The 16,415-nt window shown below is 39.3% G+C and overlaps 1 protein-coding gene across 1 annotated transcript; it reads right to left on the reverse strand.

Annotated features, from left to right (window-relative positions):
• Nucleotides 1–1,009: 1,009 nt before the first annotated feature.
• On the reverse strand, nucleotides 1,010–12,404 carry fkbp8 (FKBP prolyl isomerase 8). Its single transcript, XM_036134046.1, has 9 exons — nucleotides 12,263–12,404; nucleotides 11,522–11,786; nucleotides 10,526–10,695; nucleotides 10,282–10,370; nucleotides 7,009–7,229; nucleotides 5,530–5,702; nucleotides 5,357–5,434; nucleotides 2,325–2,462; nucleotides 1,010–1,835 (listed from the first exon to the last, which is right to left on the reverse strand). The coding sequence occupies exons 2-9, from the start codon at nucleotides 11,751–11,753 to the stop codon at nucleotides 1,749–1,751; spliced, it is 1,188 nt and encodes a 395-aa protein (XP_035989939.1). The 5' UTR covers nucleotides 11,754–11,786; nucleotides 12,263–12,404; the 3' UTR covers nucleotides 1,010–1,748.
• Between the last annotated feature and the right edge of the window lie 4,011 nt (nucleotides 12,405–16,415).

Raw genomic sequence — 16,415 nt, forward strand, 5'->3', positions numbered from 1 at the left:
ACTAAACGTTGTTATGACAGATGCGAATTTGCGAATGCATCTATGAACATTTTAAATTATTTTAAAAAACCCTTATCAAAATGCAGTCAATTTTAGACAGCTTCCTCCTGTAATTCATGACATTTTTATGGACTGTAAACATGACATCTGCATTTTAAGATGCAAGTTAACATAAACCTTGAATATCCTGAGTGAAATTATTTAACAAAATGACTAACAAAAACCTTTTAGTCCAGATCCAAAGACGAGAGTTGGGTTGTACGTTACAGATAATGTTGCTTTATGATCATTGTTTTTCTGAGTGTGAGCTACAGGCTACTATAAATGGATGTAAAACTTCCTCTTCATCATAGAAACAGCTTTTACCCAGCAGTAAAACAAAGTAGAAGCAGCAGGACTTCTGTTTGATGTACAAGAGAAAAACGTGACATAACACAACTGAATGGGAAATGCCCCCGCCAAGCGCTTCACTCTTCTAGACCCTCTGATAATACCAATTTAAAAAATGCAACAGAGGTTTAACCACAGCTGGACAAGATACAACCCAATTCATCAGTTAAGCATCATTTACAATTATAGATTACGCAACACAAATTGCACTTTAATGACATATTTATTTGCGATGAATACAAAAAAAAAAAATTAAGAACAGCAAAGGAATGCCAGGATCTCCTTTGAACAGGCATTTTGTTGGCATGATGCAACGTTTGGCGCTGTTGTTCTGTCATCTACTCTCTGAGGACGCCACACATTTAGCAGAGCCACAATTTCTGTTTTGGAATGAACATCAGCAGTATATAACTTCACAAAAAGTTTCTAATGCAAACAAACGGTCTGGTCAACAGTAAATTGAATAAACCTTCCTTCAGCAGCAACACTCCTGACAATGCATTCCTTTGATAAACTAGTGAGTGAAAAATAAAGAAATACATCAGCTATGAATTAAAATCCAGGACTAAAAAGTTAGAATTATTTCAGTCACATCTTATTATGAAAATAATGCATTTTCTTTTTTTTATTAAACTGAAATATGTTGTGTGGTGGTTATTTGGTTTTACTCTGTAATGCCAAATGAGGGAAATGGTGACACAGAAAACGGCCTCGTCAAAAATCAGCTGATGAGAAGCTGATCAACGTACGGTAGTCCGCTTAGGGCCGCTGTACTGTACCGCTTTGTAAAGGCGTTTTCATTACTTTGGTCATTTAGTGTATTGACATATAGAATCTGTATAAAGTGTAAACGGGCCGGCACACAGCCCACATCTTGTGAACCTCAGATAATCAGGAGGAGTTTGACAGGAAACGGAAATCACATCATTTAGGTAATAAATATTATCTTACAAGCGTAAGCCACTGCTTTTAGACTATATCTCAGCAGAATAGCTATTTATCTTCTTTGTGGTAAAAATATCTCAATCTGTTCTCATTAGTATTCAATTTCAAACAATTAATTTCACACACCGACAACAAGGGACAAAAAAAAAAAAAAAAAAAGAACAGCTGGAACATAGGAAAGATGCATACATCTACAAGGCTGGAAAAACCTTCCCCCATATGCAAGTATTATTATTTTAATAATTGTCACATATAGTTCTCAAACATAGTAGAGAAAAAGGTGCGACAGAGAAGAGGCGATTCACCACCTGACATTTCCAACTCCTTTCATCGAAGGACTGACGGCGTTGCCAGATGTGCTTCAGTGTTTCGGGCTCTCCCCCCCCCACCGCATTTGACTCTTCTGGTTCACTTCAGTTTCTGGCCGCTATGACAACAGATAGAGCTACTCCACCGATGGCTACAGCAGTGGCACCAAAAAGCCACTTCCAGCTGAGACCCTGTAGGTAGAAAAAGCAGGGAGCGAGTAATAGCTGAGCAGGCGGATATCACGAGGCAACAAAAAAAAAAATGGCTCCACATAGAGCCGAGCCGCTCCCGTTTAGCCCAAAAGAAATCAGCATCCCTTCATCAATTATTGACTGGAGCTTTTACCAGAGATGCACCGATTAGGGTTTTCCTGGCTGATGCCAATTTTTATGTTCCTTTGAGGTCTTATTCAGGATTATAAGATCAATTTTCATGTATGCATTAAACCATACCTCCCTAATCTTTCTTTGATTTTTTTTTATTAAACTAAAAAAATTTAAAAATAATCCAAGTATAGTTGGTTGATCTATTTATAGACCAAACATGATCAAATATCTTAGTTTTGGTGAATTTATTAAACAGGGGAAAAAAAGCCCGGTCCAGATTAAAACTACCTGATTAACTGGTGCAAAACTAAATTTTTTACAATTCAAATTCTTTTTAGTTTAGGACTTTCTCACCCATGAAGACTTGGCTCTGGATTTCGGCATGCCGCTACTACTAGAAGGATTTCCAAGCATCTTCTTGTACATGGCCTGCTCTGCTCCCCTCTGCTCCGAGTGTTTCTTCACCAGCTTGGAGAGCTCTGCATGAATTGTCTGTACAGGAAAAAAGATAAAATAAACTAAGTTACGCTGCAAGATCCAGTTCAGACTTTAAAACATTGGTATTTATATATTTTCCGAGTCATAATTTCATACATTATCAGAGTTAAATCTCAGTCAATTTATGAACCATTTTTCATTTAAAAAAGCAAAGGTTGACAATAAATTGTAGATGTTTTCAATAAAACCTGCAAATAACCAGACTTTGATTAGAGTGGGAGGGACGGACGGTCAGATACGTAACTGGATAGATGGACGTAAATGAAAAATAAATTGATAAATGGATGAAATGAAATGAAATAAGTGCTGGTTGGATGATAGATGACTCCTAGACAGATCTTTTATTTTGTCAGCATAAAAACACACCAGTTAGAACAGCTTTTCTAAATATAAATTCAGATATATATCATGTATGCAGTAGAACAGTGAGTATTTCTCCATTCTTACTTTTCTTCTGTAAAATACTTACCGTATTTTTCAGACCATAAGGTGCACCAAATATTCTTCCCAAGTGTGTAATATCACTCCGCCCCTCCACGTACACAGCTCTCTCCTGAGAGGGAGAGCTATCAGTCTGTACTGGGAGGACAGAGTATTTGACTACACTGCCCTGTTTCTAACACAAGGCCAAAATAAACATAAACTTTTATATTGAATTAACTTACTAGGTTTATTGTTGCTAGCACGTACTCAGAGTACACGCGGACCTCAGCAGAGTGAAGTTCACCCGAGTATATGGGGGTATTTATAAGAATGCACTTCTAGTTTAGACATTACAGTCAGGCAGTCTTGTAGACAGCTCATGGGTTCCATCAGGTAGTGACACAGTGTATTGTAATGCTCCGAATTACGGTACACATTTTAACAGATTTTTGAGAGCATTGTACCACATAAAAGTGGTCAGTAGTCATATATAAAGTGTACCAGATTATAAGGTGCACTATCAATTTTTGAGAAAATTTAAGGATTTTTAGTGCGCCTTATTGTCCAAAACCTTATAGTCAACCTCCATATTCTTCCGGACTTTAAGACCGTACAGGAATCCCACTGAACCCTCCATCAATTCTCTTATCATTAAGAAAACAAAGTCCTGCTGTGCAACAAACAGTCAGAAAAAAGCCCTTACAATAGCAGACAGCTGGTTTGGAACACACTAAAATGTTGCATTTTCAAAGGGAATTTCCCAAAGACGTTTAAAATTATTGGTCAAGGAGATAGTAAATACACCGATTTAAAATGACCTAACACTGGAAAAATGTTAGTTCTACTCTGCTAGCTTCGTAGAAACCACGGGCTCCCGTTACGATCATCAGCCTGTCGTTTAGCCCACATGTCCTCACAAATATTCCAGGATCCGAGTTCAATTATTGTTCCAGCACAGGCTCCGCTGTGACTCATTTCTCTGCTCTTAAAGCTCTTGAGTGACTAAGCAAATCAGTCTTATCAGAGACAAGAAAATGTTTATGCTCGGTAATTGCACTTCATCATAAAATTGAAGAAACAGTATATATTTATCTAAGCTATTTAATGTTCTGAATCAAATCTTCCTGCACAGACTTGTGAGAGGGAAACCACTCTATCTGGACAGTTTTAGCCTTTGTTGAGTCATTTGGCTCCCAGTTATACACTGAAGGGTCAGTCTTTAGACGGGGATCTAATGAAAGTCATACGCGTTATTGCAGAATTATTATACTAACACAGTGGACGGTTCCCCCGGGAAAGGACGAAGTGGGATAAACAAACATGCGATGTCCTGTTAGTCCAAACAGTGTGCTGCGACGGTCAGAGGCGGTCTAAACTGGAAATGTCAAGTCTGCATGTCATATTAGAAAACTAAACAAACCAGACAAATAAATCCTGTCTCGTCAAAATTTAAGGGGGGGGGGGGGATAAGCTGACAGAGTGACAAATGTAAACAGTGTTTCTGTGAGTGCATGAAGAGGGAAGCTTTTAGCGACATCTTTTCACTTCCTGCACTTGTTAAAGGAAACCTTACTGATTGTAGTGAGAGTCGCTAAAAAAGAGGAAAAAAAGAGAGAGTTCAGATGTTTACTGCAGTGTTCAAAATGCACCAGACCACCAGATTACCAACGTGTTACATCATACCATTACAAAACACACTCTTGCCATCAGAGCCTTTTTTTTGTTGTTGACAGGAAAGCTTGCACAGAAAAGCCTTCCAGTTTAGATTAACGGGGCACCACCTCAACCAGCCGGCCAAACCAAACTCTTTTGGACAGCAGTGTTGAAAAGAAACGAGACTTCCTTTCGGTCCTCAAGGTTTTGTTTTTTTTTTCCTGAAACTCTGCGAAGCTGAAGCTCTTTGGTGCGAATTTTCTCCACCTTCAGATCAAATGCACAGATTACATGCTTCGACGTCCAAAATACAGACTCGCCTGTAAAACTGTGCAATTTACCCAACATGCACCGGTCCAAAATTAAAAGCTACCTTTCATTATGCTGCACGTGCATGGTGGAAAGCGGTGCACGGGCCATGTGGTGTACAACAGATTGGTGTAGGACTGACGTGGGGAGTTCTGGGCATCAACTACTATGGTGCTGCAGCTGGTCCAGGAAGCCCACACACTTGAAAACACTCTGTTAAGTGGTCCTTACATAGCCATTGAACCTTATATAGTCGCCTGTATGAGCGGAGGAGAAACTATGGCTCGGCTTCAGATACGGCCAGGGTGCAGGGTGAACCTATTTACAGCAGCGACATGAAAACAGATCCTTTGAAATGATGAATCAGCAGTATGCCCGACCTTGTGCCGCAAAAGAATTCACGCTTTGCCCAACGGCACCATCTAGTGGTCATTAGGGGACACTTCTACTCCTGAAAACAACAAAAACGCACACAAACGCAAATAACTTTGCACCAGATTTACCTTGTTGCTTGGTTCCAGCTTCAGCGCCTTCCGTAAGCTTTGAATTGCCTCAGTGTATTCACCTTGCAAAGCCAGCACCTTGATCAAACACACACACATATAAAAACAAATACAAATTAATGAAACTGGTAGAGTTCGGCAGAGCTTGGAGGGCGAAGGAACAGGAGCAATACCTTGCCCATGCGGAAAAGGGCCTTTATGTTGTCTGGCTGGTGCTCCAGAGCTGAGACACAAGATTTAAGAGCCGCGTCGTAGTGGTCCAGCTTCAGCTGAGAGGCAGCCATGTTGTTCAGACACTTCACTTTGACATCCAGCAGCTCCTTCTCCTCCTCAGGACTAATATCAACTGGACCAAAACAGCAGAAAATAACAAAAAAAGTCATTAAAACCCAACATATGGGTTTCTTAAGCTGTACTGCGCATTTTGGTAAAACAAAATGTGTTTGTTTGTTTCAGGACTAAACTAAAAATATACCTAGATTATTCCAGAACCTAAAACTATAGTAAAAAAAAAATAAAAATCAAACCTGTTATGTATTTTCAGCCCCAAACAATCACAACAAAAATTTTATCTTCCACAATTGTTATTAAAATTGTTCCCTATATTCTTTTTCGAAGGGAGACATTTCTTTTGTTCTTTAAGTACAAAAAAGTAAGTTATCGTGTTACGTAATTCTGAGTCGTTCATTCTGTGCTCCATCTGTGTACTTTGGACCTAAACCGGTTCTCTTTTACCATATTTTTCAGACCATAAGACACATTAAATATTCTTCCCAAGAGCGTAATATCACTCCGCCCATCCATGGGAGGACAGAGTAGATGGACTACCCTGCCCTGTTTTTAACATTAGGCCAAAATAAACTGAACTTTATATTGTATTAACTTACTTGGTTTATTGTTGATGTGAGCATTGTATCACATCAAATCGGTCAGTAAGCACAACGGTAATCATATATAATGTGCACCGGATTATAAGACGCACCATCAATCTCTGAGAAAATTTAAGGATTTTAAGTGCGCCTTACAGTCTGAAAAATAAGCCAACAGCCAATAGTATTTAATTTTTAATGATTGGTCTATTTCAGCCCAACTGTACATGGCAAATATTTTTGAATTTCCATAATTTTAAAGCCTTTAATACAGGGTTGGCTACTAATGTGTTTGCAATAACACTTGTGAAACAAAATACTAAAGGCAGATTTTTACGCTTTTCTAGAAATGTGGTGTGTGGTCGGGAGCATTTTTTAAGCCTAAGACTGTAAAAAGATTTTCAGCAACACTGACCAATAATTTTTTTCTGTGCAAAGATTAAAAATAGTAATTAAATTGTAAAACACAGCGGGAGTGTATTTACATTATGGTATACGAGTCAAAGACACAAAACGTGTTGAAGGGACACAGACTGTTCATTTAGTTTAAAAGAAGAAGAAAAATTAACCCAAAATAAACAACCGGGTCAACCTTTTATGCCATTAGGGTCTCCACAGCCAACGTTATGTGATTTCAACATCAAACAAATAATTGACAGTATGATTTCTTTTATATTAACAAGCAGCACAAATAACAAATTTTACATAAATCAAAAGGAAGATAAAAAAAATTAAAAATAGAGAGCGTTTCTCAAACGCTGGACTCCTGGCTGTGTAACTCACCTTTGGAGTTTGATTCTGTAATCTGCAGGGCGATGCTGTACGAGTTGACGGCGAATGCATAGTCCGCCCGCTGATAGTGAACGTTGCCCCTCTCTCTCTTGCGGATGGCCAGGGCGATTCTTTCTGAAGGAGGCATGAGCTCCACGTCCGGCGCATCGGTGGCTTCCAACAGCTCCACCTCTAAGGACAGCTGAGCATTGGGGGGCACCTCGGGGTCAAGGCTGTCAAGACAGTGAGACGCAGGTCCAGTGAACAAAACAGGACAACTGGACAAAAAATGTAATCCAAGAGGAAATACACCTACACTGCTGTGTTAACATTAGAAAAGGTGAAGGTCCTTGTTGTAAAAGACTAAACTGGATGATGGGGATCTAGTCAATTCCACTTTGCTGACTTCAGTTTAAATAATACCATAAGCTACACTCTTAGCTCAACCTAAATGTGTGTTTATAGGCTCACTATGTCTGATATAGCATGGTTTAGACCACTGAGCTATATTATACACTGGAGTGCTAATCGCCCGCTGTTAGAACGAGTCGCGTTGAAGCCACCAGCCGCCATATTGGTACTCCCTATTTCCCCTCAGTAACTAGGGAATATGTGCGCTACAGCATCGAATAACGATGATTTTTTCATGTTAAGGGGGAGCTTAAAACTTTTAAAATGTCTAATGCCATATACTTTTATGCTATGTTCTAAAACTATCAAGTACTGAGAAAGTCATATATAACATTTATAAATAATATACAAAAACATATATTTACATATATGTAAACATATATACATATACACATATTTATATATACATATATGTATATTTAATATGAATAACATGTAAAATATTTCAGCACCTAATTTCCTAGTAGTTGATAGTGTTAGTACATCCACTGACTGTAGAATTACCTGTGAAATGTTTTCACACAGCCAGAAAACTGCTTGTTATTGCAGCCAAATCCTATGGGATTCTGTGAGAGTAGGGAGTAGCAAGATGGCGGCCAGTGACTTCAGTTTTTGGCAAATTCAGCACTCCAGTGTATTATATAGCTCAGTGGTTTAGACGGGTTAAAGTAACCGTAACATAAGGTACCGAGCAAATTAAGTAGAAAGATTTTGTGCTGGATTAGACGACAGCAGGAGCAACTAGAGATCACTAAATCCAGTTGTAGGTAAAAATCATCACTAAAAGAAATGTTTGCTATTGTAAGACGCAGGTGTGTCAATATACAGGACCTTAAGAAAAGTTTTATCGCTTCCGCCTTTATCCACATTTTGTTGACATTACAACCAAGAACTTCAAATTGTGCTTTACTGTGATTTTGTGTGATTGGTGCACACAATGTAGTGAACACAAGTACAGAGAAAGGAAAGGGATAAATGGTATTTCAATTATTTACAAACTAAATTCTCAAAAGAGTGGAAATAACCTTGTCAGATATAGCACCAATACAAATCTGCACTGAGGTGATAAATTAGCTGATATTTGGTCTTTCTAAACACATTCTGATATAAATCTAGAAAGTCATAAAATGTTGTTCCTTTTGGGTCTGGCCAAAAACTGGCCAAAAACTAAAAACATAACATTTTGTTACAGGTCCTTCGGTACAGAAGTAGACATCAGCTGTCAAGCTACAACTTTAAACATCTCTTGTATCTGTGTGATATTTACAGCAGCTTCTCCAGCGCCCGATCACAACAATGGTTTTTAATCTAAAGGTGCGATCACGTTGAGCGCTAATGTGTCAGGCTGAGCGACAGATTTACGTGACATCCCTACGCACAGGTGTCACAAAGGAACGACGTGACACAAAGTGATGCTACGCGAGGCCACAGAGGCAATTCTAGTGAAGCAAAACGCGATTTTGACGATTAAAGCGAAGCCAGAGCGACACGACACCTTAGAGGGATGCAAAGCGACGGTTGCTGGTGTTGAAAAAGGTGAAGTTTATCCGTGTTATTTAATCAGTGAAATGATCTGGTCAGCCTCGTGCAGCAGACTGGCTGATGGGCATTTATGTTTTCCTCAACCATATTCCACATTTCTTTTGCAAAACGCCACAAATACGGTTTACCGTTTTCTGTAAATAAAAGTGTACGTAATTTTGACGGCAGCCTATGCAGATGTGTCGACTCTCACTAAAAAGGTAATCAAAGTCGTCTTTGATTAAAATCATGAAGTCTCTTTTTCAAATATTAGCCAACTCCTCTCCTACAGGTGAATTGAAATCGAATCTGCAAATATTGACATAGCTGGAATATTATTTAGAGAGGCACTTCCACACAAAACATTCAAAGGACCGATTTCTCAAACTCCACTCTTACTTTTCATGTTCATACATTTCAGTTTAGATTAGATTAGATTCAACGTTATTGTCATTACACAGGTACAGGTACAAGGCAACGAAATGCAGTTTAGGTCTAACCAGAAGTGCAATAGCAGCAAGTGCAGGATAAAGCAATGGTTCCATATGTACAGGACATGGGTTTTTACTGAATAAATATAGAGATGTATACCAGTATAGATAGAATTTTACTGATAGATTTGTCCAATGAATATAATACATAGATAACTAGTATTGTGAACTAAATTTACAACTGGATATGTACCTAATATAATATACAGGTGGATATTACTATAAATAGAGTTTTTACAGATATGTACAATAGCATAATATACATATGGTTGTTATAACAGAGTTTACATGTACTATGAATATATGTACAGATGGCTATTACTATATGCAGAATTGTGAGCATGATATACAGGTAGCTATTACTCTAAAATGAATAAATAGAGTTTGGACAGAAGCTATCTAAATTAAAGTGCAGTGGAAGGTAATTGCATATTATAGTTAAAGTACGGTATTGCAAATGTATATGTAAACAGATGGTACTGTGAACAAATAGTCGGCAGTGCAAATCAGTTGGCCAACTTTCCCAGAAATCCTTTTTTTGTATTGGTCTCAAGTAGTATTTAAATTTTCTGACATACTGAATTTGGGGTTTTCATTAGTTGTCAGTTATAATAATCAAAATTAAAATAAACAACTGTAATATATCATGCTGTGTGTAATGAATGAATATAATATACAAGTTTCACTTTTTGAGAGGAATAAAAATAAATCTACTTTTTCATGATATTCTAATGATATGACCAGCAATGAGTTTTCCTGCTCTAGAACAAGCTTTCATGGTGGGGAAATTGTTTTCAAAGCTGTTAGAATACAGAGAATTTGGTCAGGATTTAAACACGGGTTGTGAATCACATTTTCCTACCTTCCCCTGGCACCATATGCATATTTTGCATCAGTGTGAATGAGTGCCTTCTCTCCCATTTCCATGAGCTGCACAGTCAGATCCAGCGCCTGAAAGTGAGGAGCACCTCTTAAGTAAATTATGGGTAAATACATTTTTTCATAACTACTTTTATAAATGTCAAACATTTAAGGTAAGTCACAAACTTGAGCTTGCAGCCATTAAGATCAAAACTATAATTAATTAAATAAAATAGGTTTTGTACCTGTAAGACATCGCCGTCCCCAAGAGTAAAAGAGAGACAATGTTGCTCCTCCACAAGAGCCCCATCCATCAAATGTGTTTTCAGATTAATTTTCACATTCTGTCCTTTCTGAGGTCGGCTGCCTCGCCCCTTCCCTGCCTCAAGGACTTTCTTCTTCAGCTGGTCGTTTCCTGCAAAACAAACAAGAGGCACATTGTATCAGAACAAGATTCATCTCTTTCTGGCGATTGTGGAGCATTTTGGAGCTGTGACGTTTACAAACACATGCTGCTGGTTCCACAGGTTCTAGATCCCATAACGAATCATTCGACTGCCTCTTATATGCTAATGTCTACTTACACGTGTTTAGCTTCTCAGGGAGATATTTTGATCATTCATGAAAATTTAAAGAAAAAATAACATTTTAGCTTCTCAGGGAGTGTTTGTCTGGTGCATTCATGCAACTGCAAATAATTCTACATCACTACTATGTAAATTGACTGTCTCTTTTTTTTGTTTTATCAGATGCTTTAGGCTATAATCACACTTTTACAGCTTATCAGGAAGTGTTGCATGGTACATTCAACTAGAACATGTTTTTAAATCTAAATATGCCTTATTATCTATTAACAATAGACAGTATTTAAGTCTTAGATAAGTATTTCTCTTCTGTTGTACAGCTTAACGTTAAGTTTAGCATATCTTTTCATGATGCATTTTTGAACTTTTGAGGCTCTCCTGTGGGAATGCTCATTCTTGTTTTTTTCCACGGATGTCTTTGATGTTTATCTGCGTGTTATATGTAAATTCTGAGCAAGTGTCTCACCAGAATCTCATTATGGTTACACAACGGCAATAAAGACTGTTAATCATTAGCTACAACCCAATTATGTCTCATTGATGGGTGAGCTATAAAACAGTCTTCATATGGCCAGAGCCACATGCCATTTGTTACTGCTGGCTTTAATAAAACCGTCCAGAGGAATGCAATCTGCAGTCTGTGTCCTGTCACCGTACCTAACACATCCAGCCATTCATCCATTTGCTCTGAAGCCTCAGACTCTTCGTCAACGTTTTGCTTTTCTGTATTATCTGCTTTGTTCCCATTCCCGGCATCTTCCAGAGGAGGAAGGTCCTCATCGATGTCCTCTTCATCTAAAACTTCAAAGTCCTCCCCGCTGTCCAGCAACGAGGTTTTTCCACTCTTCTTGGCAGATGGAGCATTTTCACGGCCATCAGATCCGTCCATAGCCTCCACTTTTTCAATCAACAGCGCATCACTCTGGCAGGCAACACAAAAAGAACACAATTATATGGATTTAAGAGCTATGTTTCGCTTTAAGATAAGATCTACAAATCCCAGTTTGACTTCACTGACCATACGATGCTCTGCAGCCAAAGCTACATATGTGTTTCGTAACACATTCTACTGTAAGTTTTAACTTTGACAAAATAAAGCACAAAAAAAAAAACCACCTAGCCGAGTAACTGATAAGCACAAATAATGACATCTGCCGCATGTTTCTAGAAGTCTCTGAGAAGTTTCCCTTTCAGCCAAACCCTCCAGCGGCTAGCAGGCTAACATATTAGCAAAACACTGTAACGTTAGCTGGTAGTCACGCTATTGGCTGGGGAAACTGTCAGTGAGCGTCAGGGGTCCATTTCCACCTTATTTAACCACGTACAACTCTTTTAATAATTCAAGACAGTAAGAACAAGTACAAACGGGGTTTACTAAATAATTAAGCCGCCGCTTACCTCCAAATAACCTTGTTTTGGTCCGGAGCCGCGTCCCCTGTTCCTTCAGCTCACGGCAGAGAAGTTGGCTTGTGCCTCGCTACACTCACAAAAACTAATGTGTTCGTGTTGGTGTGTTCACATCGCGATACTGACTTCAACCGAACGGCGACCTGCTTCCGGTTGACCTGAAGCTCGCGTCTTTAAGCTCCTCCCCCTGCGTGATGACGCGTCACGTCAGGCGCACCATGTTTCTCATATGTTCTGGATGAACTACTTTAACAACGAGTAAGGCAGCACCAACGAAGGAGAAGATCTTATGAAGGTTTTGTGAATATTTAAATCTAATCTCCAGAAAAGCAGGTTATGTCTATAGCAACATACACAGACATTTAGTGATATATATATATACATGACATTTATAACCGGACGTTTGTCCTTAAAAACATAGTTGCAATTCATGGCAATGTTTCGGTACTAGTTTGAGCGCATCTCAGCTTTTTTTTGGAGTTTGTTATGAAGCTGAAGAACATAAATACTGCCTGCCCTTAATGATGATCTGATGGTCATCTGATGGTCAACCCTGTAAGACCCACTGTTGCAGAATTACAACATTTTTTGTCCTCCCAAAATAAACCTTTTTTTTTTTTTTTGGTTCAACTGCATTAACATACTCATTGAGTCATGTTGTTTCGTCTCACAATGCTATTGGGTCCTACATTTGTATACAAGGCCTGCCCTCAGGTGAAGAAGTCACACAACCTCCAGATTTTTGCCTGAGCATCATTCCCTCGATTTACTGGACTGGATTTATCTAATTGAAGTAAGTAAAAAGCTTTGCATATTTTTTTCTGTGTTTATTACAGTGTCTACAACATGTAAATATGTAGTTATTGTGGAAAATGTGCCCTACACTTTATCTAGAGCTTGTTTTGTAATTGTTGCAATATTACAACATTGGGTGAATGTGGTAGTCAAAACAACCCTGTTTTTGAGAGGAATGTCTTGAGAGGAAGTTTTCCCAATATAACTTTGAACCACACATAATTTACACATTCTAGCCCTTTGCCTTATATTGGATTATATATATTATTGTGTTAGAAGCTTATATACTAAGATATATTGCCATATCTAATCATTTTAATTTACTTATAAGGATTTCTAACCACCTTCAACACTCAGTATTTTTCCCTTATCACAGAAGGCAGGGCTTTCTAACATGTCTACAACACAACAGCCATGTTGTGCATGTCTGCCCTTTGTCTTGGCTATTGATAAGGTAATGTTCCAATCAATTCATAGTCAAAGCAGGTGTGGGGGATGCTTGGAGGGGCCTTTGCATTACATTGCTCTGGAACAGGGGTTGATGTTCAGGAATGTAAGGTGTGGCTGTAAGTTGGAGGCTACTTGGATTCCTATTTTGATGATAATCAGAGTTTAGAATTGGTCGGCCACACAGTATTGTGTGACCAGTGAAATGTGTGAATGGGTTACTTCAGGGCAATGTGTAAACACTTCAAATTAACATCAATCTCTCCACCACCCAGTCTTTTCCTGCAGGTTATCTAGAATCTAAGTATGTGTACTATTTATATATACATTTGTTTAAATTTTATCTTTTCCATTTCAGAATGCCAGCAGCAAGGAAAGATCCTCGGTACAGTGTGCAGGATATCCTTGCAATCATCCAAGATGGAGAGAGTGATGTGGACGTACCCCTTGATGACACTGATGCCAGTGACGAGGAGTCAGACAATGATCCCTGTGTGCACAAAGAAAACCAAGAGCCGTCTGACTGCCCAGCCAATGTGGACATTGAGCCCCAAGAAAATGAACGCATCATGCCCCGTGACAGATATCGCTGGCAAAAAAAGGATTTTATCAGTCCCAATACTGATTTTTCTGGTCCACCTGTCACAGACGATGTAACCTTCCTCCACACACCACTCCAATACTTCCAAAAGTTTGTGTCAGAGGACATGATTCAAGCTCTGGCTACAAGTACAAATGAGTACAGCGTTCAAAATGATGGAAGATCTGTTAACACTAATACAAAGGAAATACAGAAAATGTTGGGCATGTACCTGAGGATGGGCTTGGTACAAATGTCTGGAACCCGTATGTACTGGGAGACAGATACACGGCACCCCCCTATTGCCGATGTGATGCCACGCAACAGATTCCAATCTCTGTTGACAAAATTACATTTTGTCAACAATTTGACAGTGTCAGAGATCGAAAAGAGGGACAAACTCTGGAAACTCAGACCATGGCTTGAATCATTCAGGGAGAAATGCCTGCAGGTGGTACCAGAAGAGCACAATTCTGTGGATGAAATGATGATTCCTTTCAAGGGGAAGTTCAGCAGCATCAAGCAGTATATGCGAGGCAAGCCACATCCATGGGGGTTCAAAGTATGGGTGAGAGCGGGAATCTCTGGCATGATGCTTGACTTCGATGTTTACCAGGGCAGCAAGAATGGAATATGCGTCAAATCTGAACTTGGATTGTCACGTGATGTTGTATTGAAGCTTGCCTCCACACTTCCAAAAGGTCAGAACTACAAGATCTATGCAGACAACTACTTCACCTCTGTTCCACTGGTAGTGAAGCTCCTTGAGCATGGAATCCATTATGTGGGTACAGCCAGGCAGGTGCGGCTCCCTAACTGCAACCTTGAAGATGAGAAGAGCTTGAAGAAGAAGGGTAGAGGAAGCTTTGACCACAGAGTGGAGGGGACACACAACATCTGCGCTGTGAAATGGTATGACAACAGGGCAGTCACACTTGTGTCATCCTTCACTGGACCAGAACCTGTGCAAGAGATTCAGCGCTGGGACAAAGCCACCAAAACCTACATTGACGTTGAAAGACCTTACATTGTGGCTACCTACAACAAATACATGGGAGGTGTGGATTTGTTGGACTCATTTACAGCAAAATACAAGTTCACCCTGAAATCCCGCCGATGGTACATGTACATCTTCTGGCACACCATCACCCTCGCCGTGGTCAACGCCTGGCTCCTCTACAAACGGCACTGTCAGGCTCTCGCGATGCCAAAGAAGGAGATGCTAAACATGAGAAAGTTCCAGGCACAGCTAGCATCCTCTCTTATCCTGGTAAGAATCTATTTCTGCTATTTGCCATGTTTTGCGATATCTGCATGCATTTTTGACACGTGCATGAATTGATTATTAATATTGATTCTTCTCTTTTCAAATTAGATGGACACAACACTCACAACTCCAAAAAGAGGACGTCCATCATCAGGCAGCGGGAACCCAGACGCAGCAGGGAGTCCTTTGACTGCTAGGAAGAGACCATCCTCAGATGATGGGAGTCCAAATTGTTCGTCCAAGAAATCATGTGCACACCCCCCACTCGATGTGCGCAAGGACCTCACTGGACATTTCCCCATGAAGGTCAAGAGAGGACGCTGCAGATACTGCAGTAAAGGGTATACGAATACCCATTGCAGCAAGTGCGATGTTCGCCTCTGTTTTTCAGAGGACAGGAACTGTTTTTGGGACTATCATTGTAAATAAAAAGTTCTCTTTGCTGGAATCAATAAAAACAAACTGTTCATAACAACATGACTGAGAGTATTTTTCAAGTTATACTGTTCTGGGATAAAAGCAAAACCCTGCAAATTAATCCGTAGTCCTATATTGTTGTTCAGACAATGAGTACACATACAGGAAATTCTGCTCCCCATTTGGCCCAATGTTGCAATATTACAACATTTCTGTAAAAACTTACTAAAACATAAAATTTTTGAAAACACTTCATTTTCAGCCTCAAAGGCCTCCTACAACAACATCTGAGTGGTTTAAAAAAATTTTTTTAGTGTTTTTCTATATTTGGGTTATAATTAGGCCCATTATCATTCAGTCAGTGCTTCATTGACCAAAGGTATTTTTCACACATATTACCTCATTAAATGGGGAGTTTTTTTGGTGAAGACTGCCGAGAAATGATATCTCTTCTAGTGTTTGGTCAGTTCTCTGGCAGCAGAACTTTGGATGAGCTGTAGCCGCTGGATTTCACAGAGATAAGTGAATACACTATTAAGATAATCTAACCCACTGATAATAAAAGAATGTCTCAGTTGCTCTGTGTCCTGTTTTCATCGGAAACTCTTTATTCTGGCGATGTTGTCAATATGTTAGTA

This window comes from Fundulus heteroclitus, unplaced genomic scaffold (genome assembly GCF_011125445.2).
Source record: "Fundulus heteroclitus isolate FHET01 unplaced genomic scaffold, MU-UCD_Fhet_4.1 scaffold_721, whole genome shotgun sequence".
Taxonomy (NCBI): Eukaryota; Metazoa; Chordata; class Actinopteri; order Cyprinodontiformes; family Fundulidae; genus Fundulus; species Fundulus heteroclitus.

Bases quoted from the DNA above. Each gene is read 5' to 3' on its own strand.
- fkbp8 (XM_036134046.1), bottom strand. From the start codon at position 11,753: ATGGACGGATCTGATGGCCGTGAAAATGCTCCATCTGCCAAGAAGAGT. The intron at 10,696-11,521 runs GTACGGTGACAG...TTTGTTTTGCAG, and splicing joins TGAATGGCTGGATGTGTTAG to GAAACGACCAGCTGAAGAAG. The intron at 7,230-10,281 runs GTAGGAAAATGT...CTGTCTTGACAG, and splicing joins GCATATGGTGCCAGGGGAAG to CCTTGACCCCGAGGTGCCCC.